Source organism: Haemorhous mexicanus, chromosome 20 (assembly GCF_027477595.1).
Source record: "Haemorhous mexicanus isolate bHaeMex1 chromosome 20, bHaeMex1.pri, whole genome shotgun sequence".
NCBI lineage: Eukaryota > Metazoa > Chordata > Aves > Passeriformes > Fringillidae > Haemorhous > Haemorhous mexicanus.
Window position 1 is genome coordinate 8,784,679 of NC_082360.1, and position 25,149 is coordinate 8,809,827.

The 25,149-nt window shown below is 47.0% G+C and overlaps 1 protein-coding gene across 1 annotated transcript in view; it reads right to left on the reverse strand.

The window, feature by feature from the left end:
- Window positions 1–25,149, reverse strand: part of CACNG4 (calcium voltage-gated channel auxiliary subunit gamma 4) — a 43,125-nt gene that overhangs the window by 7,287 nt on the left and 10,689 nt on the right. The window contains exon 2 of the mRNA XM_059864145.1: window positions 2,743–2,826. Within this exon, the coding sequence (XP_059720128.1) occupies window positions 2,743–2,826 (84 nt within the window). The remainder of the gene's footprint in view (window positions 1–2,742; window positions 2,827–25,149) is intronic.

Genomic DNA, 25,149 nt, shown 5'->3' on the forward strand with positions numbered 1-25,149 from the left:
CAGGAGACACCAGGGAAGCAGGAGAGAGAGAAGAAGGAGAGAGGGAAGCAGGAGAGAGGGAGGCAGGAGAGAGGGAAGCAGGAGAGAGGGAAGCAGGAGAGAGGGAAGCAGGAGAGAAGGAAGCAGGAGACAGGGAAGCAGGAGACAGGGAAGAAGGAGAGAGGGAAGCAGGAGACAGGGAAGAAGGAGAGAGGGAAGCAGGAGAGAGGGAAGCAGGAGAGAGGGAAGCAGGAGACACCAGGGAAGCAGGAGACACTAGGGAAGCAGGAGAGAGAGAAGAAGGAGAGAGGGAAGCAGGAGAGAGGGAGGCAGGAGAGAGGGAAGCAGGAGAGAGGGAAGCAGGAGAGAGGGAAGCAGGAGAGAGGGAACCGGGGCACGTTTGCCGCTGGGGATGTGGTGGCAGCCCGGGGTCCGTGCTGGCACTGGGACATCTGCTGCTCACTGGGGCCCTGCTCAGGCATGTGAGGGGGATTTTTTTAGACACACAGATGGGAGTGTGTTGCTACGGGGAAGGTTCAATAGGAAGGGTCTTGTCTGAGCTCCTCTGCACGTCTCAGCTTGTCCCACGCTATCGTTCTCTTGGTTTTGCAGGGAGAAGCTTGAACACCAAAGGGCAAAATTCAGACTCCTGCCTCTACCCACTCCCTAAACCAAAGTCTTCCAAAATCAGTAATTTTTGTCACTGATTTCCATGGGGTTTTAAACCAGGACTTGATCCTGCTAGCATTACAGTGTTTGCATTTCTCTGAAGCCCGAATTAAACTGGGGCTGTGGAAGAGGCTGAGACCCCTCACGCTGCTGCTTCAGGAGCACAAAACACATGAGTGTGGGTGCCTCTGTCTGAGCCAGGCAGGAAAAATAAATATTAGTCCCAACATGTCCCTCTGAGAAACTGTGCCAAGAAATGGCCAGAAATGGTGGAGAATGGAGCCAGTAGACTGCAAAAGTGTTGCAGAGGGCAAAACCAGGACGGAAGCTCTCACGTCCCTGTGAAACAGGACGCAAATATCCTCCTGTCTTAGACAATGATTTGGTCCCTATTACATATAGGTATGAGCTCATCTCCTCTGGATTTAAACATGTTACCTTTCACTAATCTCTAAATGAACTCTGTGCATGGGAAACTGCAGTTTTCTTATGAAAGTTAAAGCCAAGGAGCCTTGTCTCCATGCAGACTCTGTGAGGTGAGCTCTGCTCTGCGGGGGAGACACCAGAGACTGATTTTGCAGAAGACAGAAAGGGTTGGACCAACTTGTTTTTAATATCTGTACTTAGTCACTTCTGCAAACAGCTTTTAGGAACACCCATCACAAGCACACTTACAAACAATTTACCAGTCTTGTAGCTTAACGTGGAGCTGGAGACTGTTTTTCCCAGTTCCCACTTTTCTCCATTTAAAGAAGGCATAACGTGCTTTTATCATGATGCTACTTAATTCCTCTTTCCTTTTACTAATTGTGTTTGTTTCCTAAAGCTGACTTGGCATCAATTTAACATTAGTTCCAAGGCTTTTTATGAAAGATAAATGCAGCTGTGCTCACACTCTGTCTTTGCCTGAGCTCTGAAATCGTGTCACCTGGGTGCAATGACTGATCTAAATTGACAAGAGCAAAGAGGAAAAAACATCTGGGTTTTCTGGTGAGGCAAACTTTTTGGAGATTTTTTCCCTTCTTCATGTCTTAGCAACACGAAGTTGTTGCCCAGAAGTGAGCAGAAGGGCAGAGTGGTTCTCTAAGTGGTGTTTGAGGTAATTAATATTGTAATTGAGGAGTTCTCTGCTTTGCCAGCAGTGTTGTTCTCTGCTCCTTGATTTCCCAACACCTTGTGAGCTGCAGCTCCTCTCCCTGGTAAAGGGCACTGCTTTCAGCTTGGCTGCTCAGCTCTTTTGTTCACAAGGAACAGCAAGGCAAGGAGTCCTCTAGGGAAGGGAATCTAACTCCAACTTTGCAGCCTTCATGGTTGGGTTCCAAGACTTGCCATGAGCTGAGAGAATGGTCACGTGGAGGGGAGGAAGCAACTGCCCTGATTCCAAGCACCAGGTTGGTGGGTGGAATCCCTTCTGGGGGGAATTACATGCCAGTGTGGAGCAGCAGTGGCTGGCTGGCCGGGCAGGGGAGCCATGGCCCCTGTTCATGCTGGAATTTTGCTGTTAGCTGCAGAAATTTCAGCTTCTTTCCTACAGTGCAGTAATTTCACTGCAGGGGGATGTGGCTCACTGGCTGCAAAGGCTGAGGCTTGAGTAAGGGTTGGGTTTAAGCATTTGGTAAAACTTCCTAATGGGCTGGAACCCACTCCTCAAACCTGTTTTGTTACACTAACCCTATAAATACTCCCTCTGTAAAATATCCTTGCCAATCTGGACACGATAGCTGTAGTTTTCATTTGAAAATTTGTCATATGATGTTTAGACAGTCAGCACCAAAATTGTGAGCATTCCCCTGGCAGAAGGAAACCCTTGGAAAAAGTTCTTGAAGCCCCATGGCAAGAGGGTTGGAACTAAATGGTCTTTAAGGTCCCTTCCAAAACAAACTTTTCCATGACTCAATGACCATGAAGTGGGGGTTCCCAGGGGTGATGGTTGTGTCAGCTGCTGCTTGAACTGGACACGTGGCACCACTGGGCTGTGCAGCCCAGTTTGGGCCAGTCTGGCAGTGAGTGGAACTGGGGCTGCTCTGTGCAGAAGAGAAGGCCAGGGAAGCCCCTGAGGCCCTGCCTGTGTGTTGGGTCTCACTGGTCACTTACGGAGAAGGTACTCTGAGCTGTCGTGGTCGTAGTCATTGTCCTCAGGGAAGTGGTTGATCCGGAAACAATGTCCTTTGTAGATTCCTAGATGGAAACAAAGCAAACACAACCCATAAGGGACAGAACCAGGCAAAGGTGCTTTTTCTACCTGGTCAAGAAACCATCTCTAAAGTAATGAATTTTGGGCAGATTGGCTGAAGGAAGGGACAGCCAGGATTCCTGGGCTCTTTTCTTCAGCCACTTCTATCCTCCTCTTGAGATTTTTAATCTCTAAGTGCTTCACTTTATCAGTGTTGTGCTTATCTTACAAGCATACTGAGTTTGCAAAGCTTCTTTTTGTTCCCAGAGTGGCTGTCAGGCTGGGTCCCTGCTCCATGGCTGAGGCTCCCAGTGCCAATCTCGCTCCCATCACCCTTCCCATCTCACCCCAGTCAAGTGCCAGTAAATGCTGAATTGTCTGAGGCCTCTTCAATTACTCTCTAGGCTGCAAAAACAAGTCCATAAATCTCTTTCTGCTGCCGTTTAAGCCCTTATGTCCCACTCAAGGTTGGCTCAGCTTTTAATGGCATATTTTTTTAGCTAACTGGGAGTAAAGTCAGGGCACAGCATGCACTCCTGATGCACTCCTGATCCCTGGAGGGACAACACCAGAGCTGGCCGGACAAACCCCTCGCTGGACTGGACACCTCAGCACTTTGTCCATGTAGGTAAAGCTGCCCATAAGCAATTTGTGCTCTTCCCTGTCACTGTTACCCACAGTGTGAGCTGCAGCTGGGTCGCTGTGGCACAGGGAGCTGCACGGGGAGCTCTCCCCAGAGAGCTTCCTGCAGGAGTGAGCCCTGAGCTGTGATTGTGCCGTGGTGCTTTCATTATTCATTAACCAGAGCTCTCCTGCTCGGAACACATCACCCAGGCTGAGTTATCCCTGCACAGGAGCCTCAGTGCTTACAGCTCGAGCTGGCAGAAGGATTTAAAACCCATCACTTAATACTGCTTTAACAGAAGCACAGCTGCAGTCTGTAGGATATAAATGTGGATTTATTTCACTACCTATTACCAATGATTACAAAAATCTCAAAAGAATTACTAATCCAGAGGATTTAAATTGCACCCTGTGAGTGTCAACTGCAGGTTTGCTACTACAGCACATTAAACTCTTCCAGCAAATGATGTATCAGCTCTAATTGCAGCAGCAGCTCAGGCTTTCTCTGCACAGCACTTCAAAGGCTGGGAACAAGATGCAAGTGGCTCATGTCACATCTGGAAGTGACACACCTGTCCTGGCTCCCAGGTGGGGAGAGCACTGCAGCTGGGCTGCTCCTGCTGAGCCTGTGTGCCCGGGCATCTTGTGCTGGCCACCACAGGGGCTGCTGCTCCTCAAGGCAGTGCAAAACTCAGATTTTAAAGATCCCAGTGCTTATTTCCATGGCAGTTCACACAATCATCCCCAGCATTACAGAGCCTCTGAGACTGGATGGTCATTTCATTGAGTCTCTCCATTAAGGTGTGCAGTTTACAGGAAATACATTCAGAGTGTGATTTTTAACCTCTCTATTTATTAAGGAAAAAAAAAATTAAATAATTTTCCCATCCTAATTTCCCATGGAAATAGGCTTCTCAAGGACTGTGCTTGTGTGTGTGTGGGTAGGGCCACCTCTCAGTCTGTACCCCTTGTCTGTCTGGAGGTGTTAGATTCTGTGTCCTCACACTGACAGAAGGCAGGGTTAGAGGGGATATGAGGATCAAATTCCTCCCTGTGCTCAGAGGAGCTGCGGCTGCCCCATGCCTGGAAGTGTCCAAGGCCAGGTTTGATGTGGCAGCCTTGCATAGTGGAAGGTGTGGGTGGAACTGGGTGAGCTTTAAGATCCCTTTGAACCCAAACCTTTCCATGATTCTGGAAAGGTTTGGGTTCAAAGGGATCTTAAAGCTCACCCAGTTCCACCCACTGTGGTGGAACAGTTCCACCACTGTTCCTGCTGTGGTTCTCCAGCAAAGGTTAAGGTACTTGGCTGAATTTATCCAGAGCTATAGAAAAGTAGAAGTGTGGCAGGTCACTGAGCTGCAGGGCAGACAGGGAGATGCCTGAAGGAGGGAGCTCTGTGTCCCCACCACAGGCTCCTCCTGCACGTTCACAGAGTGTGGACATGGCAACAGCCCAAACAAACTCCAGAAACTCACTGAACAGATGAGGAGTCTGCAAGACTGCCACGTTCTCAAGGCCTCTTGTGTTGCAGCACTGATGGACTGATGGAGGGCTTTGGGCTCTGTGAAATGGCTCAACATAATTAAACTGCTGAGTGAAATGGGCCCCTCAGCAGAACTTTCACAGGGGCCATGAAGCCATTCCTCCCCCAGCAGGGCTGGAATGCACCAGCAGGACAGCACTGATGAGACCTTCATTTCCTGGCTCTTATTTAGAGCCTCTCACATAAAAGAGTATTAGCAAGACTAGCAGAGGTAAAAAACAGGTTATCACCTCTCTGCCCTGTCCTCCCCAAAAAGAAACCTGGATGAGCTTGAGAGTTCCTTTTTATTTTCAGTTTTTTAGGAATATTGGGATTGGTCATTATTAATTGGTCATTATTTATCTGGCTAAATTATTATAGAAATTGCAAATGACTGTGAAATTTGGACCTTTATCAAAGCCTAGGAATTCAAAATATTCTCCCCAGAATTTTTTATGTAGATCAGACCAGAGATACTGGTTAACGGTTCTCTTTAGTGTCTGTGATGTTTGATAGCTAATAACAGCATCAGACTGAATAACTTTTTTCTATAAACTTAACAAGTGCAATGTAATTTAGCAACAGCTTATTAAACTCTCAGTGAGGCTTGAAGTTGCTATCAAGAGCTCTGGTGATCTACACTGTATTGAGGCCTCTTTCAGTCCACAAAGTATCTGAAATAAAGGCTTGCTAGGAAAAGTAACAATACCTCTTCATAAGGATGGACTTTGAAATTCAGATTTGGCAAACATTAAAACTAGCTGGAGAAGCTGCTGAAGCAGTGGTCAGCTCTAAAAGCTGACAGCAGAGTCTGAGTTGTATTAATTCTTAAAAAATAGGAGCAAGTCAAAGCTGGGCTTTGGTGGGATATTCATCTCCATGGCCTGGCATGTAAAGCAATGCATAAAGAATAAAAGTCATGCAATGGCAGAGGTGGCAGAAAAGGAAAACCTCAATTCAACTCGGTAACAATCATTCTGCAAGCTCCTGCACGAGGGCTGAGCTCCTTGGAGCTCTTCTCCAAGGCTTCTCAGGAGCTGCCCTGAAGAAATGTGCAGGCAAACGTGGCCACAGGTCCACACTCACAGGGGCACACAAAGCCATTTCCCAGCCAAGAGGGGATGGGGGAGAGAGATTTTCCTTCTTGCTTGAGTTTGGGGACACAGTCCCTCATATCCTTGGGAGAGGAAGATGGAATACTTAACTCCTACTGCTGTACCCATTAGAGAGAGATAAATAAACTGCAATCACTGCCTAACAGATACTAAAATATTGAGAAGCTCTTCTGGATACCTCTTGAGAGTGAGATATAATATCCCACTGAGATGCTGTAAGTATTACTCCTTTCTTTGAATGATTACTGATACGTTTTTAATGATGCTTTTAGAAATACAAATATTAGAATGAATTTTTCCCCTCATAATAACAAAAACTTTGCTCTGAATTTTGAGCCAGGACTTCAGGATCTGCGTTAATGATAATGAAGAGGTAAATTTTCTGAAGTGCTGTTGATGGTGTAAGAACAATTTTTTTTCCACTGGTTGCAGCATACTTAGCTGGCAATTAGGAACTAAAAAGCATTTCTGTCTTGGTTCTGCTCTGTGTTCAAGGGCTTCTCTGGCAAGGTTAGTACTTCCCAATCTCACTAAGTGTTGTTCAGACAACTATAATTAGAGTGTGATGTACTCAGATAACATGATAAGGGAGGCAACTGTAGTGCCTAAGTGAAGATTAAGCTTTGTTTTGGGGTTTGAGATCTCAAAATACACAGAGGTATCAACAGCAAATCAAAGTAGTGATCCCAAATTCTGATGACATGCTGCCTTCTCCTTCCCCTTTCTCAAATAATCCTTTAATAATCCTGCCTCTACCACTGCAGATCGTTCATTGTGTTTTTATTTTTTGATGACTGAGAGTGAAGATTAATGCTTAGGATGCAAATGCTCATTAATTTGTAGCCATGCATTACATGATCCTGTTATTGTCCCCACCATCAGCCATGTCTGAGAACAGCCATTTCCTGTGGTTAGTGTTTATCAATGACAACATTCCCTGATGCCCTGGAAGTGTTTGCACAAGTCAGCACTGGAAAGCAGAGTCCTCAAATGTTTGACAATATTTGTCAATACAAGGTTGTACTTTTGTTTTTTCCCTGCCTTAATCTTGAAAACTCTGCACGAGGAGATCTCCCCATAGCATTGCTGCCCTGTTGTCATTTGAGATAGGTTTCCAGCACTCCAGGCTGGAGCAGCTCTGCAGCAGAGGGCCCTGTCTGCGGGGCACTGGTGCCAATAGGGATTTGTGTCTGCCCTGCTGAGCGGGCGCCGCGGGAGGGGATCTCTGATAGTGCTGGGGACAGGGGCTGAGTTGCTCCTTCTGCATCACCCCCTGCACAGCCACGGCCTTAACTCCAGCTGCCAGCCCTCCTTGGTGCAGAAAACACTGCGTTTGGGACCTGGTAGGGAAGCCCTTCTTGTCTCCTCATGGGTCTCCAGACATTTGCAGTGTCTTGGACAAAGCCTCCCCTGCCAACACGCCCCATTCCTGCAGGCTCCAGCAGCTCCGGGGGCTTGCAGCACACACGTGCACACTATTAACAGTGTGAAGCAGGGCATTCTCCCAGAGGAGCTGCACGGGTGGGATGAGGGCTGTCAATTTCAGCTGCAGAGGTGGTCACTGCAGGTAAATACAGGTAAATAGACCCACAGCCATCCACCCCAAAACCTCACCAACCAGCCATCACTTTCTGGCAAATGTGGGACTTCTGGGATGGTTTGGAGACACGGAATGAAATTCTTTTCAGGATCATTTGACAACAAGTGCTTGAGGAAACAGGGAAAACAAGTTGCAAGGAGCTGACTGTATATTGAAAATAAGGCAATTAGTAAGGTACCATGGGAAATTTGAACCGATGGTTCTGCTTGTTGCATCTATTCTGTGATTAAATGCTGTGCCTCAGTTCCAGAGCCAGCTGTCAGCCTGATTTACTGCAACACATGAATATCTGAATGTTTAAATGACAAGTTTTCTGAATAGATCAGACCAGATAGGGCTGACTGACAGCGTCACAGACCACGAGGAAAGTGTGACAGGGAGAGTGGGGCTGCTGTAACAGAAGTTGCCTGAACACAGTGTCCACCCCAGCACGTTGTGCAGGACTGGCTTTCCTTAATGGCATGGCTTTACACTTCCCTTGGACATCAGTGGAGAACCTCTATTTATAGTGAGTGAGTGTGTCTCAGTGCTGGACTCTGCCAGGGGAGAAGAGAAACAGTTGTGTATTTTTTTCCTTAGGAGGATTTCTCTGCTGACAGGTTCTGAAGCCCTTTGCTGACTGATTTGAGCAATAGTGAGCAAAGGAGATCAGACATGCCAAAAAATGTTCATCTCCACAAAAATATCTATCTGTGCACTGTGTTCATTTGTTTGATTTTCCACCAGCACAGCTCCCCTGTCTCACTGGACTGACACCACAGCACACCCAGCTGCTGCCTTTGCTTTCTTCTCATTCCTCTTCTCACAAAACAACCCTAAAGAAGAGGAATTGAGGGTGCACCTCATTTTACTTTCAAAACCTGCTTTGTGGTGCTGCTGGTCAAACAGGGGTAATTCTAGTCCTGAGCTCTCCCCTCAGGCCACAAGGAACAGCATTAGATATTTTCCTGTAGCTTGGAACTTTCTGTGTTAAGCTGTCCCAAGTTTGATTATTTGTCTCCTGCTGCTTGCTGAGAGTTTCACAAGCCTGTCCTTAAGTTACTCGAATGAGCACAGATCCCACGAGCCTCTGCCTGGAGATGTTTAATGCTGTCATTATAAAAGAAATCATGAACTATTGATGCAGGTCATGTGCAAAACACACCTCAAGTGAATTTGCTTCTCCACACTGCTGCTGTGAGCCGCCTTCATCACTGTGGAGGATGCAGCCAGCAGAGGAAGAAGCCTCAGGAGGTTAAATACACATTTATTGGGTGTCTGCCTTTGAAAAAAGTTTGGCTGTTGTAAGAGCTGGAAACTTCAAAGCATAGGCTGGTTTTGAGACAGATTCTGTCTGACACCCTCGGAGTCCTGCCAGTCCTGGAAATTTGTCCATATGACAGTTTGTATTTTTGTTTCATCCTGAAGATGAATTTGATGAAGAGCACTGCTCGTACCTGGGGTTATTGTCATACTTTTGCCAGGGTAGATCCTGTGTTCAGAGAATGCTCAGGACATAAAAAGAGCAGGAGTTTATTCCCATAACTGTGGGCTATCCTGGGCAGGACAAGCTGCCTGTGTGTCTCATGGTCAGGCCAAAGCAAATTCAGCTCAGCTGAGTCTTTAAATGGAATCCATCCCTACTCCTAAACACATTTCTCTACAGGTCTGGAGACTGTGAAAAAAGGAATATTTTATTTCACTTACAGAAGTCCTTTCCTTCTTCCTCCATCTTTCATTCCCTAACTCAGAATTCAGTTGTTTCTCATTGCAGGGAGAGGAACTGCCTACTTTTGGGCCAGATTCTGATTTCCCTGTACTGGACTCCAATCTGTCTCACCCAGTGATATCAGAATCTGGCCTACTCCCTTTCCTTTGCTTCCCATCTACTTCCCGGGCAGAAAGACAATTATTTTAAAGTGTTGAAATGTATGAAATTTGCCCCACTTTCTTCCTTAGGAGCTGTCATCTCAAACAAACCCTTTGGGTTCTTCTTTTGATCTATTTTCAATTGTCTGGTGGGCAAAGCAAAACTCCTCCTCCAGTCTCTTATTTTCTTATCTTCTGCTGTGACACGAATTTCCCCCTTTTCCAGTCCTCCCCCTCTGCTGCCTACAGACCTTCAGCTGCTCGGAGCTTCCTGGCAGTCCCCTGGTGTCAGGTGAGGAGCAGCCACTCAGGATTTGCTGCCTGCCCCATTTTGCTCCTCTTTAAGGCTTTTAAAGGCAGAACACCTTCCCGGTGTGCTCAGTGCCTCGGGAGGGCTCCGAGGAGCTGGAGGAGATGCTGGAGCAGCAGCTGCTGCCCACGCACTGCAGAGGGGCTGGGGCTGGCAGGGAGCCCTTGCCTGGCCTTTGTTTAGTGCTCCCCATTCCCCTCCAGCCTGGCAGGAGCACGTTTTCTCCAGGAACAGGTCTTGGTTTATCTTGTCATTGACGTGCTCACTCCATTCTCTTCCCTTCATGTAGTAAATGCTGCCTCCTGTATTTACTGTAGACTTTCTGTGAGAGAAGAGACTGTCTTACACCCCACTCTCCAGAATTTAGAATATCCTAATCTGCTTTCCCCACCTTGCCTGCACTGATCTGATTCCCTTTTGCTGCCTGCAGCCTCTCCTGGTGCTCCTGGACAAAGCCCTCTGTGTTGGAGGGGCTGCTGACAGCCCTTCTTTCAGCCCAGCCCCACAGAAGGAAGGCTGTGCTGCTCTGTTCCTTGCATTGCTGTTTTTGCAGCTCTCAGACTGCAGTGGAGCTCATGCCTGGTGTGGCCTCCTCTGCTCTGAGTGCCAAAATAGCGACTGGAGAGGTTCCTGCTTGGGCAGCTCGACCTCCAGGGCACAGCCACCTCCTTTTGAACACTCCTGGGTTTCCTGTGGCCTTAGCTGATCTCCTCCAGATGCCAGGGGATGCTCACTACTTCCCAAGGCAGTTGGTCCCATGGCAGAAGGTGTATTTTGCTTAGGAGGTTAAAAAATCCACTGCTCATGGAATGACAGCATGCTTTGGGTTGGAAGGGACCTTAAAGCCCATCTTGTCCCACCCCCCTGCCATGGGCAGGGGCACCTTCCACTATCCCAGGCTGCTCCAAGCCCCATCCAGCCTGGCCTGGGACACTTCCAGGGATGGAGTACTTGTGCTGTTGGGGGGTGACTTCTGATTCTGGCCAGAACAATTTTACTCTCTGAGCAAAATACTCTTGGTTTTTTTGACATTCTGCAATCCAGGATGCACCAAGCACTATTTCATACAGCCTGGTAAAGCATCTCTAGATTCTGGATCACCTGCACCAGAAGATATCCCAGGAAACGCCTACAGAGGCTCAGTCACTTCTAATTCATGTGGAAAACACCCAGCCTCAGCAGCTGACCTCCTGTTTTCAGCTGGGCAAATATCATCAGAGATGTTGTGCATTTGTATTTCTGGGTAAGAAATGAACAGATTCAGAGAAGATGCTTTGCCAAAGATGCCTTTCATATTCTCTGACAGCTTTTTGTTCCATTATAAGATTCTGAGACCTTGAGGGATGTTAGAAAACTCGTGGCAGCAAAACTCATTTCCCAAAGATTCACCTCACCTGCACATCTGGGAGCTAATAAAACACATCACAGTGTCTGGTGCTGTCCTTTGAATTCTCTTCAGTCATTACAAAACTGCTGCCAAAAGTACCAAGTGTCCTTGTGCTAGCACAGTGAATGCCAATGGTGCCAGGGAAACGCAGGGCAGTGGCAGAGCAGGGGAGGCTTGTGTGTTACCCCTTGGTTTAGGCTCCTCACTTTCCAGTTTCTTCAATGTTTGCCTCATACACCAGCATTCTGGTCAGAGAATTCATGACTGAGGTCATTCAGCAGTGCTCCTGTCCCTTCCCAGCTGCCTTTCCTTGGCCCAGCAGCAGACAACAGACTGTGCTCTGTAATTCCACAAGCCCTGCTGATGGATCCTCCTACTACAATTTGCAATTTTCTCCTTATCAACCACATCCTCTCGTGCTGCTGCTTGGATGGCAAAGTGGTGCAAATTTCAGGGGCTTCTGTTTTAGTCTCTTTTGCTGTTCCTTTTTACAGAGCTTATTGAGGGAATGTCTCTGTGTTTTCTAGGGAGAAACTCTGACAAACTTCCAGCCCCGATGTTCAGTTTGCATTTTGTAAATCAACAGCACAGGGAAATAGGGGCAATCCCTCAGGCTGGGTATGCTGTGCTTGTTTTGGGGCAGCACTGGTGATGCTGGAGGAACATTTGTGTTCAACACTGGTGATTTGAGGAACATTTTCAAGTCAGACACAAGTCAGCCCTGCCACGGTGAGCGTTCTCATGCCTGGCTCAGTCCCAAGAAACTGTCAGCATTCCTGGTTTGTTGTGGGGTTGCTAACTCACTTCTCTGTGTCTGCTTTTCTCTCCACCACCCCAGCCCACACTCGCTGTGTTCTGCCTTCACACCTCGGCTCGTCCTGCATCTCCTGCCTCAGTCCTTTACCCAGCAGCCCAGAAGTTTGTCTCACCACTCACTTCCATATTTTTCTCTGCTGCCACTTTGCTGAGGCTGTTTCTGGGTGGCTGATATAATCCTCCCCATCCTTTTCAAGTGAATTTGGAGCTTGGACAGAAACCTCCATTAGAATTCTGTAGCTGGCTTTTCTACCTTAGCTAAAATTAGTCTAACACTTGAGGAGCTGGTGTTGGCTTCTTAGGTGAAAGCCTTCATCCATCAGAGCTCTGAACTGAGAGTCATCCTCCAATGAGTTTCCAGCCCTTACTTACATTCTGGCTCCAAATACCTTAATTTAAAGAGGTACTTTAGTAACTGGCAGTGCTTTTGGCACAATATGTCAGAGACTGAGTTGTTTTTCACAACTGTGAATGGCCCCACAGTGACCATCAGTGCCCCAACACCTCAGTGTGGGAAATGAATGGTGCTGGCCTGAATCTGGCCAGGATTTACACCAAAGTCTGTTCTTTCCCCCCAGTATTCTTGACCCTGAGACAGATTCAGTGGTACAAAGACTGCTCATCCAGGGAGGCTGCTGCCAGTCCATCAGACTGAGAGGGTTGCAGTGCCAAACTGCATTGGGTGCAGTTCTGAGAACAGGCCCTCCTTCAGCCTGGTGAAGTTCATATGCTGCAAAATGACAAATCATGTTTATTTTCCCAATGTCAAACCATGCCTTTTTCCTGCATCTGCACAACTGGAATCAAGTTTCCCTTAAGGGGTAGTTTGGTTTTTATCCATATGGTTTCCCTTCCTTGGTAAGTCATCAGTTCTCCCTCATTAACATGTGCTCAACCAGGCTCCATGGCTTCACCTTTGAGGATCACAGCACATCCACACATCCTGTCCCCTGGCTTGGCATTTCCTGGGGGGACAATTCAAGCAAATGGACATTGATGTCTCTCCAAAGTCTCTACTGAGTTGGTAATTGGGATCACTGTCATGGTCACCTCTGGGGTTCTTCCTGAACTACCTGAAACACCCCAGTGCAATGTGGGATGCTTAATCCCCTCTATTTTCTGCCACTTCAGCTTCCACATGTGCACAGCATCCAGCTGTTGCCTTACTATTCTCAAGTTCTACTTTCAGACCCTCTTAAACTGCCATTCCCCCCCCCCCCCCCCCATTTTCTGAAATATTTTCATTTCACACCAGGCAAGGTTTGCAGCAGTCTAAAATTTAAGAAACAACTCTCCAGAACGAGGATCTGGGAAATCCTTGGGGATGTTTGGGGTAACTTGCACACAGTGCACCTGGTGTTTTGTTCTCTGATGGAAAAACCTTCCAGATCTAGTCAGCAAAAAAAAAAAAAATTCATATTATGAATGGTTCATACTATAGATATTTTATTAATAAGGAGATGGTTAGTATTACTGATGCAATCAATATTGAGAATTGATAATTGGTTGTTCTGATTATTGATGGTGAGATCTCCTGGTGTAGCAGAAGCTTGCAAGGCACTAAATGATTGCATCTCTGCATTAAATGAATTATTGTCAGCTCCAATAGCAGGGAATGTCTCTAACCTGACATCTAGAGCTGAACTTTCTTTACAAACTTTCTTTTGGCTCATTCATACATTGCCAAGTTGGGTTTTTTTAATGAAAAAGCAGGAGGTTTACACTGGAAAGTAGTGATATGGGACATTGCTAGTGAATTGATTAGGAATATGCAGGATATTTGGACACTCCTGAAATCTTGTAATGATTCCACATCTCTCAATCCTTGTAGATTCATCATCAGATGATGGCATTCAGAAAAATGGTTGGATATTGAAGAAGCAATAGGGAAATAACAGTCCATAAATCATCTTAGTTGAAAGGAATGCTTGTAATGTGTCTGTCTTTGGAATGCAGTGACCTTGAGCTGGATCTCCATTCGTTTTGGAGCACACAAATGAGTCTTCCAGGTCTCTCTGCCAGCTTGTTGAGTTATACATAGAAGCGAAGCCTCTGGAGATTGATCATGCCCAGTCAGTGATGCAGGACAGAAACAAGGCAGATGACAACAGGGAATCCAAAGGTTGGGAGAAAGGGGTGGAACTGCCAAGCCCTGCTGATGGCTGGGTATGGGAAATGCAAGGCAAAGGTCTCAGTAATCATCTGCATGATGTATCAGTGTGAAAGACACTCCACCAGGAGAGATTAGTGCTGTGCACGCTGTCAGCTGAATACCCAGGGCTGATGTCTAACCTTGGGAACAAACAGCAGAGCTGCTGGAGAGACTGAGCAGCTTCCAGTGGGAAAAAAAAAATGAAAGGAACAAAAATATTTTGCCATTGTTAAATCCTGGAAGGGAATATAATGGCAGCATGTAGGATTTAAACTTGAATTAGAGTTACTACTGCCTTGGTTATTCCTGATTCCCAGCAGTGCGTGCAACCCGAAAGGTGCTGCAGAGCAATGTGAAAAGAGAGCAAAGGAGCAGAAAAAGAGCAAAGGAGCACTTTGGGGCAGAATGTGGAGGAATGGCAGGTGGTTCACAGAGGAGGAGGAAAAGAAGCTTGGGAGAAAGTGGGAGGGAGAGAGAGCTGAGGAGGAGATGGGAGGGGTGGGCAGGGGGTGGCTGGAGGTGAGTGGGGGGCCTGGGAGAGGAGCAGGGGCTTGGCTGATTGGAGGGGCCTGTGGAGATGGGGACCAGAGGGTGATCCAGGTCCTCCCTGGGAGCCCTTCCTGCATCCCAGCCCTGCCTGGATCCCAGTGTTTCTGAACCCCAGCTCTGCCTGCATCCCAGCCCTGCCTGGATCCCAGTGTTTCTGAGTCCCAGTCCTGCCTGCATCCCAGTCCTGCCTGGATCCCAGTGTTTCTGAGTGCCAGTCCTGCCTGCATCCCAGTGTTTCTGAGTGCCAGTCCTGCCTGCATCCCAGTGTTTCTGAGTCCCAGTCCTGCCTGCATCCCAGTCCTGCCTGCATGCCAGTGTTTCTGAACCCCAGCTCTGCCTGCATCCCAGCCCTGCCTGGATCCCAGTGTTTCTGAACCCCAGCTCTGCCTGCATCCCTGCCCTGTCTGAATCCCAGTGTTTCTGAATCCCCACCCTGCCTGCACCCCACGTCTCCCTCCACCCCAGCCCTGCCCAGCTGAGGAGCCAGTGCTCCTTCCTGCCAGAAGGCAAAGGGATGCAAAGCCACTGCCTGATGAAAATTGAAAGCCTTAAACTTTCTAATTCCCAGGACTGATTTAAATTATTACAGCTAACAAATGACCTAATACATAAAAATGGAGACAGCTACCAAATAGATCTGTTTAAATGAACACATGGAGAAGAGATTCCATTTGGCTCCTGCACCTGAAACTTCCTATTTCCTAATGCAAACTAAGCAGTGACAAATAAAAATGAGGCTGCAAAACCAGCATGACCTCTTTAAGCTTTAATTATTCATGAGAACTGTTTTCTTCTCTGCTGAGATTCAGAGCAACACATTTGAGCAGGTTCCTCTCAGGTTTATGGGAGACGTACGTTCCTTGTTACACCAGCTAATAAATGCAACTAAACACAATGACCCAACAATATTTGTAGAAACAGCATTTGGGAAAATGTGTTTAATGAATCAGAAGAGCCTTAATCTAGTCAGTCTTGAAAAGCAAAACATATCATGCAAAATTACAATGCACCAAAGCACAGGCTCATAAATATTTTATGCTCGAGATTTCTGAGTTTAGTTTCAGTATTTCAGGGTTGTGTTTTACTATGAAACGTCTCTGCCTGCACTGAGGAAGGACAGTGGTGATGCAAGCTTTGAGCAATCCAGTTTAGAATCCCAGAATTTGCTTTAAATAATGTATGGGAGAGTCCCAGCCCTTACCATCACCAGGCACATCTGCCATTGTAACCAGAAATGCTCGCTGCCTTCTGCTGTCCTGGGATGGCACAGAAGAAGCCAGGAATGTTTAGAGCTGGGAGGAGAAAACCAAAACATTTTCCTTTTGCTGGCAAGACTGGGCAAAGGGCAGTCCCGTGCCTGGTGTGCTGTCTGTTGTGCCACTGACTCCTTCCCCCTCAGCCCTTTGTGTTTCTCCCTGCCCTTGGATAACAACATCCTGGGGACCTGATTTCCCCCTGAGTTTGGAAAGCAGGGGAGGGCCAGTCTGTCACCCCTTGGTGACACCTCCTGCCAGGGCCACATCAGGAGCCACGCAGCAGCTCAGGGAACGCTGCCATGCCCAGGGGGAGATTTACAGCTCCTCTCCCCTTCAGACACCTCGTCTGGCGTGGTGCAGAGCTGACAGCTCCTCATTTCCACCGAGTGCAGCCTCCTCTTCCTCTCAGGAGCCCGGGTGGGCTCTTTGGGGCCCCTGAGGCTGAGTGCCCCCAGGGCAGTGTCCCTGCCAGGCCCTGGCAGACGGGCAGAGGCAGCCACAGGGCAGCTTTCCAAAACCCGCTTCACGGGGCCGTGCTCTGGTACTTACTCAAGCTTTACAACTCAGTGAGATGCTGCCAATATATTTTTGCCAAGGAGACAAAAATACGTCTCTTCTTCCTACTCCCTCAGCCTATGAAAAATCTCAGTTGTGAGCACGAAGAGACGCTCTGTGTGTGTGTGCATGTGTGAATATTTAGAGGGGGGAAAAATAGAGTTTCTGTTAACTTATTTTCCAGTTGAAAGTCTGCCTTGTAGCCAGGGAAGCACTGTTTTCATTGGTTATAACTTTGGGCAAAAAAAGCCTTTGTGCTGAGCAGAAATGGCAGTGAGGGAACTGGGAGAAAATCCTTTGACTTCTCCATGGCTCATGGTCTCTGCTTGAGGATGGATGTCTGATGGCTTATAAATAATTTGGGGATTTATGGGTCAAACAGCCCTGTATGAGCAAAGTTGCCTTGCAAAGAAGAGAGGCATGATCCTTTCAGGATGGTGGGGTTCAACTCCACGGGGGTCTGAGAGACTCCAGGTGTTTCACATGTTAATTAAGACTCTTCCACCCAGCCATGATTTGGAATTCCAGCTTTGTTTTCTGAGTGGTTGGGGTCCTTTAAAACCACCTGCCACAAAAAGGAGGGACTGGAGGCTTTTTCTAAGCTTCCCAGCAACTTTGCTCCAAAAAGGTGCACTCCTTTTCCCTCCTTCCCCTCCCTTTCCCCCCAGACCTTGCATGACTTCAAGGCATCAAATGTTAATGAAAGTTTGCCAGGCTTCAAGGGCTGTGAAATGGAAGTTAAAAATCCTGCACTATAGGATGGCTCTAAAAATACTCAGTCATGAAACATCACCCAGCTCCAGCAGCTCTCCTGCAGCCAGCAGCAAGCAGCAGGGCTTTCTCTCCCAGATAAGCTCTGGACAAAGTTTGCCCAGTGACTGTGGATTACTTCTGCTCCACAGACTGGAATCACCAGGTTATGGCCAGCAAATACCTGCTGGCAGTGAGGATCTGCTGCACCAGGGAGCTCTGGTGCTGCTGCCAGGGCAGGGCTGGGCTCTCCTGCACTGCTGGCTCCAGCCAGAGGGCTCAGAGATGGGATGTCCATCCCTGGGGATGGGCACAGCCCCAGAGAACCCCTTGGGTTGGAAAGGGAAGGTCTGATGTCAGCCTGCCCACCATGAGGGTCCTGACTCTGCCCCTCAGTGTCGTTTGTTGTCCAGGGAGCTGGGGTTTGTAGGCTGAGCTTTGACTTTTTAGGCACAGCATCACCTCAGCTCCTCTGCAGAGCTGCTCCTGCAGGCTCTGGAGTAGGAGAGCTGTGCACCCAGGAGACAGCAGTGCTTTTCTGCAGCAGCTCCCCACAATCCCAGCAGACTTGTCCTGCTACCCTGCAAACACTGGGGTGAGGCAGGGGTTCCTTCATGGACTGCTGGGGGGCTCCAGCAGGGACAGTGCCATCCCCTTGTGCTTTAACGTGTTTTTTCTTGGATTGTTTTTACTAACAGTGTTCTCAGGAGTGAGAACCTGGGAGCTGCTTTTCCCACACCTTTCCCACAGCCTCCTTTTTCTTCTCAGAGAAGGACAAAGTCTTTTCTCCCCAAGAAGCAAAGGAGGAGCCTGAGCACCATGGCTTGGATGGTGATTTGAGGCCCAACCCCAGCACGGTGTCTGAGCTGTTCCCATCACAGGAGAAGCCAGGGAGGCTGTGACAGCTGCACCTCTGAGTCACACAGCCTGATGAGCCCCTGCTCCCAGGGGACAGCACTTTGCCTTTGGCCTCCAGCGACTCCAAACTATGGCTCAGAGCTCAGCAAGATGTCTGGACCCCAAACTCTGGCTGTTCCCTGAGGACCCGTGCCCAGGAAGGGACAAGGGACTCTCAGAGTGTGTCCCCAGCTCACAGTGCAGGGGCACAAGGTGGGGTACATGATCCAGGTGTGTGCAGAAAGTTCTGTGTCCCCAGGCCTGGCCAGGCTGCCTGGCCACACTCCAGCCCTGTGTGAACACATTGCACAGGCTCAAATTGCTATTTTTGAGCCAGTCACTAGAAATAATTCATGTATGTGCAAGTTAAGATTCTGCTTAAAAATTGCCCTCTGCCTCAGAAACTTCAAACCTGAGACATCTCCAGAAGCAGATGCTGAATTTCATTTTACAAGGTTCTTTCCAGCTGTTATGGTAAGCTTAGAACCTCATCCTGCGTTTCTTCACTTTAAAGATCTTTTTTCATTCAAATACCTCCAATTTTAGTTCTGGCAGGAGCAGGGGCAGGTACAAGTGTTGTGAAGAATCTGCCCCTTTTACTGGACTAGATAAAGTCTTGCACCAATCACTGAGATCCATTATAGTCCTTAAAACAAAGTTCAAGTCATAAACATTCAACTTTTAAGGACTTAAAAATAAATTTCTGCCTATGTCATTAACTTATTTGATGGTATGAACCAGGTTTTGGAAAGCTCAAGGTGCAGGTTTGTGTGTGTTAACTGTAAGCAACAGTGCAAAAGGAAAATGCTTTTTTATCCATATGAGCTTCTGTAAAGTGTGTTCTATCCTTAGGAGAGTAAATATAACACATAAAAAAAATATGTAATCATTTAAACTTTGCAGGAAAAGAGGCAGGAGTGATGGGAACATTTGAAATGAAAAATGTATGGATTTATTTCACTGCCACTGTGGGGTTTTAAATTAGTTTTATTTTATTCTTTTATTTCTCCTTGTTGACAAGCAGGGCTGCACTGCTCTGCAGACCTAATGTTTACAGATAAGGAAATATGGAAGATCAAAAATTCTATTCTTAGTTATTCTTGTATAAGGTAATCTCCTTGTGCTGGTGACAATGCAGAGTGATCTCATGTCGCCATGGGTACCTGAATCATTCCTGTCTAACAGCAACATTCTCCATTCCCAGCCCCTCCCCTGAAGTTCTTACGTAGAAAACCCAAAGATATCTCCAAGAAAAGCTTCATGTGTGATGCAAATGATGGACTGGAGCAAACACTTCCCTTTGAGACAGTGCCCTGTGCCAGTCCCTCCCTCATGCACAGCTGGGGTGATGAATTAGTTTGCATTTGACTGCGACCAGGAAGAATTTTGCCAGGAATGCAGGCTGAATCCAACGTGTTACAAGTGTTCATTTAATCCCTGCAAACAAACAGCAAAACTGATAAATTCAGAAGGGTAACTTTGTCCCTCAGATGAGTGACTTTGTCCCATGGCAGCAGGGGATGCACAGCAAACTGAGCTGAAATCCAGATTCTGGGGGGAAGAGGCGACACCAGCATCTGCCCATGGCAGATCATGGCAGGGTGAGGCAGGGGAGAACAGAAGTGTGGTGAAAAGAAGGTGAAAAAAATGCCAGAAAAGCATTAATTATGTCTTCCCATGTCTCTGTAGGTTCAGCTCAGTGCTCTAATACCCACAGGATGTAGCTTTCCTTGGCTGCTCTGTAACATCTAAAGGGAAGAAAAGAAACCAAAGAGGAAGCAAAGGGGGCCTTGGTGGTGACAGGGCTCCAACTCTTTGAATGCCAGCTCTTCTCCCTGCTGCAGCATGGAAGCTTTTGGTCTCTGCTTTGAGCCAATGTGGACGCATCAGGCACATGAAAGACCAGCAGCAGCAGCTCCTAGAGGCTGACAGCAGGGCTGTGGATCAGGACTTCTGCCTTTTCCTATAGCAATGGAAGGGACTGAAGTCTAAATCTGGGTCTTTGTGCTCACAGGCTTGATATGAACCTATTCTAAAGGGAAAAAAGAAACCCACAACAAGAAGAAAAAGAATTCTCTCTGGGAAGGGGGATTGAACAGTGTGAGCTTCACATTCTTCTTAACATCAGGATTCCTTTTTTACTAAACCATTTCTGACCTCAGCAGTGTGCAGCAGGCAGGAAAACCAGGTTGGACTTGCAGTTTCTGGTGACAGGATAGAGGAAATCAGATAAACCAGCTTGTACCTACCACCTTGCTGTGAATTAGGGCTGTCCTTGTGTTTCACTTTAGTACAATCAATTTTCAGAATAAAAGCCTTTCTTCTACACGGCCAAGGGGTTTAATTCAACCCTGTAATAAATGGCTGGCTAACAATGGGCCAAACTCAGCTTGGATATTGCTCTAGTTAATTAAGAAGAGTAGCATCGGGGCTAAATTTGGCAAGGAGTGTGAAGTGACTGCCTTCAGAGGCAGAGAAGAAAAACCCTTGCTTAGCTCACTGCACCCAGCTCTTCAAATGCAAATTAACCTGTCAACATCTGCATGCAGCCACCCCGGACAGCTGCAAAAAGGAGCATCCTGCACCCAAAAGAAGGGCTGGAAATGTTTAGTTCCAAACAGCTATTTTCTAAAATAATTTCTAGTAAATAAGAATACATTTAAAGTGGTAAACTGAGCATCTGCTGTATGAAATGAATGGAGGACAGCATGTGAAAAGAAACATATGTCAAGTATGCACTTCAGATGCATTGACTACTTGCCTCCAAAACAGAGAGAATTTAAACATATTTGCAGCAAACACACACAAAAAAATTTGCCTCTGCAACCCAAAGAAAAGGCTCAAATAACAGCACAAGTTCAGCTTGGCCATACCTTGCCTTTCCCGTGGTGGAAGTGAGCAGTTTGTTGGATTTCAGCTCCTGCCTGGCTTCTTTTCCTCAGGCACCTGTCAGGAATGCCGAGCCCAGGCAGCTTTTGTTTGGAGCAAACAAAGTCCCTTTACCAGTACATTTAAAAACCCAGAAAGCAAGGCACTGCTGCAGCCAACCCCTACCAGATTTGCTTCACTGAGCAAAGGAGGGAAGACAGAAAAACACCCCTGTGCCTTTTCCAGGTGCCTTGTGTGCAGTGGAGGAGATGGTGCCATCCTGCCTGGGACCGAGCCGCGGTCGCGGAGCCGCTCCGGCGCTGGAAGGGCTCTGTTGGTGACTCAATCTCTGCCTTCAGTGCCCTGCAACTCAGGGAAATTGCATTTCAGTGTTTCCTTCAGCCCATTATCCTCAGACAAAATCTCTGCTGACTTAACTGAAGCTCTTACTTGCAAAACAAGTACAGGGCAAGGCCCCTTCAGAGGAGGAGAGGTTGGATTCCAGCTCCGCAGGGTGAAACTCTTCCTTGTGACTGAAGCAGTGTGTGGGAATATTTTTCAGTATAACAGGGCATGGGATAAACTCTGATGTCCCCTTTGTTTGGTCAGGGGAATGAATAATCTCTGTTCCAAAGCTGGGAGAGGTGTGCTGTCCTTCTGTCTGTCTGCTGAGGCTTTGCTAAGGGTTTGGTTCTGCAGCAGTAATCTCGTGGTGCAGCCATCTCCTGTGGTCCCCTCGGGAGGGAGGGGAAACAAGCCATGAGCAGCTTTTGCAGAAACTGCTTTGCTATGATAATGTGGTGTAATTAAACAGGACTCAAAAATCCCAGAGTTATAAAAACCCATGGCTTGTACCAACACTTTTACTCATCTGTGGGTTTTTAGGCTGGATCAGGGCTGAGCAAAGAGATCATGAGAAAAAGATCTTTGACTCAGTGGATGCAGTTGGTCCTGTTCACCTTGGCACGTTGCAGCATCTTAATAACAGAATTAAGAAGAAAAAAAAAAAGAGAAAAAACTCTGGAAGATCCAGAAACCTACTGGTTCTCAAAAACAACCTCAAAATGGAGGTATCTCTTCCTGTCCCTCCTTTGCTTGGGTTTGCTTCAATATTTTTAACTCCTGATCCTGGAAGTTACGTTTCCAGGAGCGAGGAGCTGCCATTGTACTGGCACTGAACTGCCAGGGCCCAGCACTGGGGCTGGGGCTGCATCCCCTTGGCTTGCAGGGCAGCACAGAGTTGCTATTGAGTGTGTGTCCACATGGCAACAGCAGTGGTGCTCCAAGAATTTCATTTCCACAGTGCCCCTGGAATCTTCACTGCCTCGACATCTTCATTGTTCCACAGAGAAATAAAAAATAGGGTAAATGCAGTGCAAAATACAGAACACCACAGGACGGGGTTACCTAATGGTTAATTTAGAAAGGAACATATTAAAAACGTATGAAGGTGGCTACATATTGATGCTGCATAAATATTTAAAGGGATGCCTCTCGTAAGGGCAGAGTTCCAAGCTACACCTAAAATAACGTGTGTGAAAGAAAATTAAAAGAATATTTCACCATTTGGACTTGTTTAATCTGCCTTGGAAAGGCTTTTTATGCCCAGCTACTGAACATTAGTATGGGAAAGGAAATCAGAGAGAACTCTTTTCTGGTGTAATTCTACCAAAGTCAGCAGAGTTAAACTGAAGATGATTTTTCTGGCCTTTTAAATAGAGTGTAATTTTCTCCATGGGTAGTTATTAAATGCTATTGAGAGAGACTGCGGCTGCTGTTGGAAGGGCTTTCTGGAGAGGTCACTCTGTCCCATGTGAACAGCACCAGTGAAAAACCAGGAGCTTTGTAGGTTTTACAACTTGAAGAGTTCCTGGAGGCTCTAACTCCACCACACGTCACTGCCTGACCCAAAGCTAAGAGCACACATCTATTCTGAGTTGAGATATCCTGGCTTGACATCCACTCCTACATCACAAGAATTCTGCCTGTAGAAATTGCTTAAAATATTGGAGGGGGCATTGCAAAAGATATTTGTGTGGACATTTGGTCCATCTCTGTCAGGGAGGACATATTCCTTAAATGCACTTTCTGAGGCTCAACTGCTCCGTCTTGACATTTTGGGGCTGTTGGGGTTTGTGTGCTTCTCACCAGCTCTCCTAAGCCCTGGCTGAGGTGGCCATTCCCTGTCCTTGTTATTTGGGACCCAGGTTCCTGCAGCCTTGTCTGCACGTGGACCAGTTTGAGGGGTGTTAAAATGCCCAAAAGGTACCTCCAGCATGGACACAAGGCTGAGTAGGTCCTAGACTAAAAGGTTCCTGTTTTGGGGGGGGATTGGGAAGATGTCAGGATCTCCCAAAAGGCACCCCAAGGATCTGGATCTCCTATGGATGGCTCTGTCCCCCACATGGAGTGCTGAGCCAGGTACCCAAAGTGTGGGGTTGGGCAGGAGCCAAATGGGTTTTCTTCCTGCCTGCACAGCCAAGGACTCTGCCCTCTCTTGCAGAAATTAAGCTCAATCCTCAGGCAAGGCAGCAGCAAAATTTGGATCATAAATCAAGATAAATCTTGGGTTTAATGGGGGGCAGAACCCAGAGAATTATTTAGCCATTTTACAAAAAGCCTAACATCCTCTTGGGATGAAATGGGAACACATGAGACCTCTTAATTTATATATGTATTAACTTCCCACTGGTGAAATTAAAATGCAAAATAGTGTCTCTAAACAAAACTGTGAAGCTCTGTCCCTCGAGAGAGTTAAAAATGAAATGGGCAAAGCATCTCCCACAGGATCTATTCTTACCCCTGTGGGACTTTGGGCTGGATCATAGGTATTTTCTTTCTCACAGCCACAATGCTGAGCTCCAAGAAAGGATTTGTCTGTGCAATACAGTGAAGCCCAGCAATAATTACCCATTGTGCTCTGTGATGAGCCATCCCTTTGGTTCCTCAGTAACCCGTGCACCTGGACTTTAACTAAAACCAAATAATATGCACAGAAAACATTTTTATGTAAGAGGAGGTGAACATCACTAAAAATCAGAGAGCCTTTGTATGGCATGCCAAACTGCTGAAGTGAAAAAATGTCTTCAGTGAAAGGGCTCAGATGTGAGCATGTTTCAGTGCACAGCTCCAGGAAAAACTCTGATAATAAATGTGAGCTTGTTATCGTTGCTTTTCAGTGGGAAGTAAAGCCGGAAGCAGGGTCGTGCTGGCTAATTGAAGCTTACATTTCCATTCAAGCACTGCATTTTAATTATAAACTGGTGACACAAGTGTCACTTAGTTCCTACCCTGTTTTAAGTGTGCACACGTACAAAAAATATTTTCGGTTATTAATTTATTCTTGTGATCATATTCATTATCCTGCATTATGTCTACCAGGCACGTGTCTAATGACATGTTTGATACACGCTAATTCTTATGCCTCTTTTAATACAGAGCTTGCACAGACATTTTAGGCTGAGCACGGTGCCAGTTGGCCACCAAAACAGGTGCACATTAATGCTATAAAATCAGCATTAGGAGCTGTGTACCCATATTCTGGCCAGCTGCAAGCACTTGCCCAGCCCTCCCGGGGCACAGCAGTCATGCCAGAAAATGGGAATAACCTGTGGGAGAAGCTGCATCCAGTGCTGATGCCTGGAGATGCTGATGGTGAGGTCCTGCTGCCCAGGTCTGGCCCCGATCCTGGACCAGGGTCCAGCTCTGGCGTGTGAGCTGAGCGTGCTGGCTCTTTGTGTGGCAAAAGCCCAGGGTTAATGCTCAAAATTCAGGTGGAAAATTTCTGGCCTGTTTTTCCTTCCCTATGGGGTTTTTGTGCTCTGCCCAAAGAATGTCTCCAGCTAGAATGCTGCCATTTATACACAGAAATGAAAATAAAATGAGCAAAAAGGTCACTGGGAAATGGCTACCAAGAGACACCAAGTAAGTCATTAAAAACTCAGAGCAGGAGCACAAGTGAAAACAAGGGAAATATCCCTAGAAAGCAAATTATGAGGGTAAACCTCTTTCAAAGGCGTGGATGGAACAGGATAGCTGTGTTTTTCCCCTCTTAATTTGCTACCAAACTATAAAGAGGA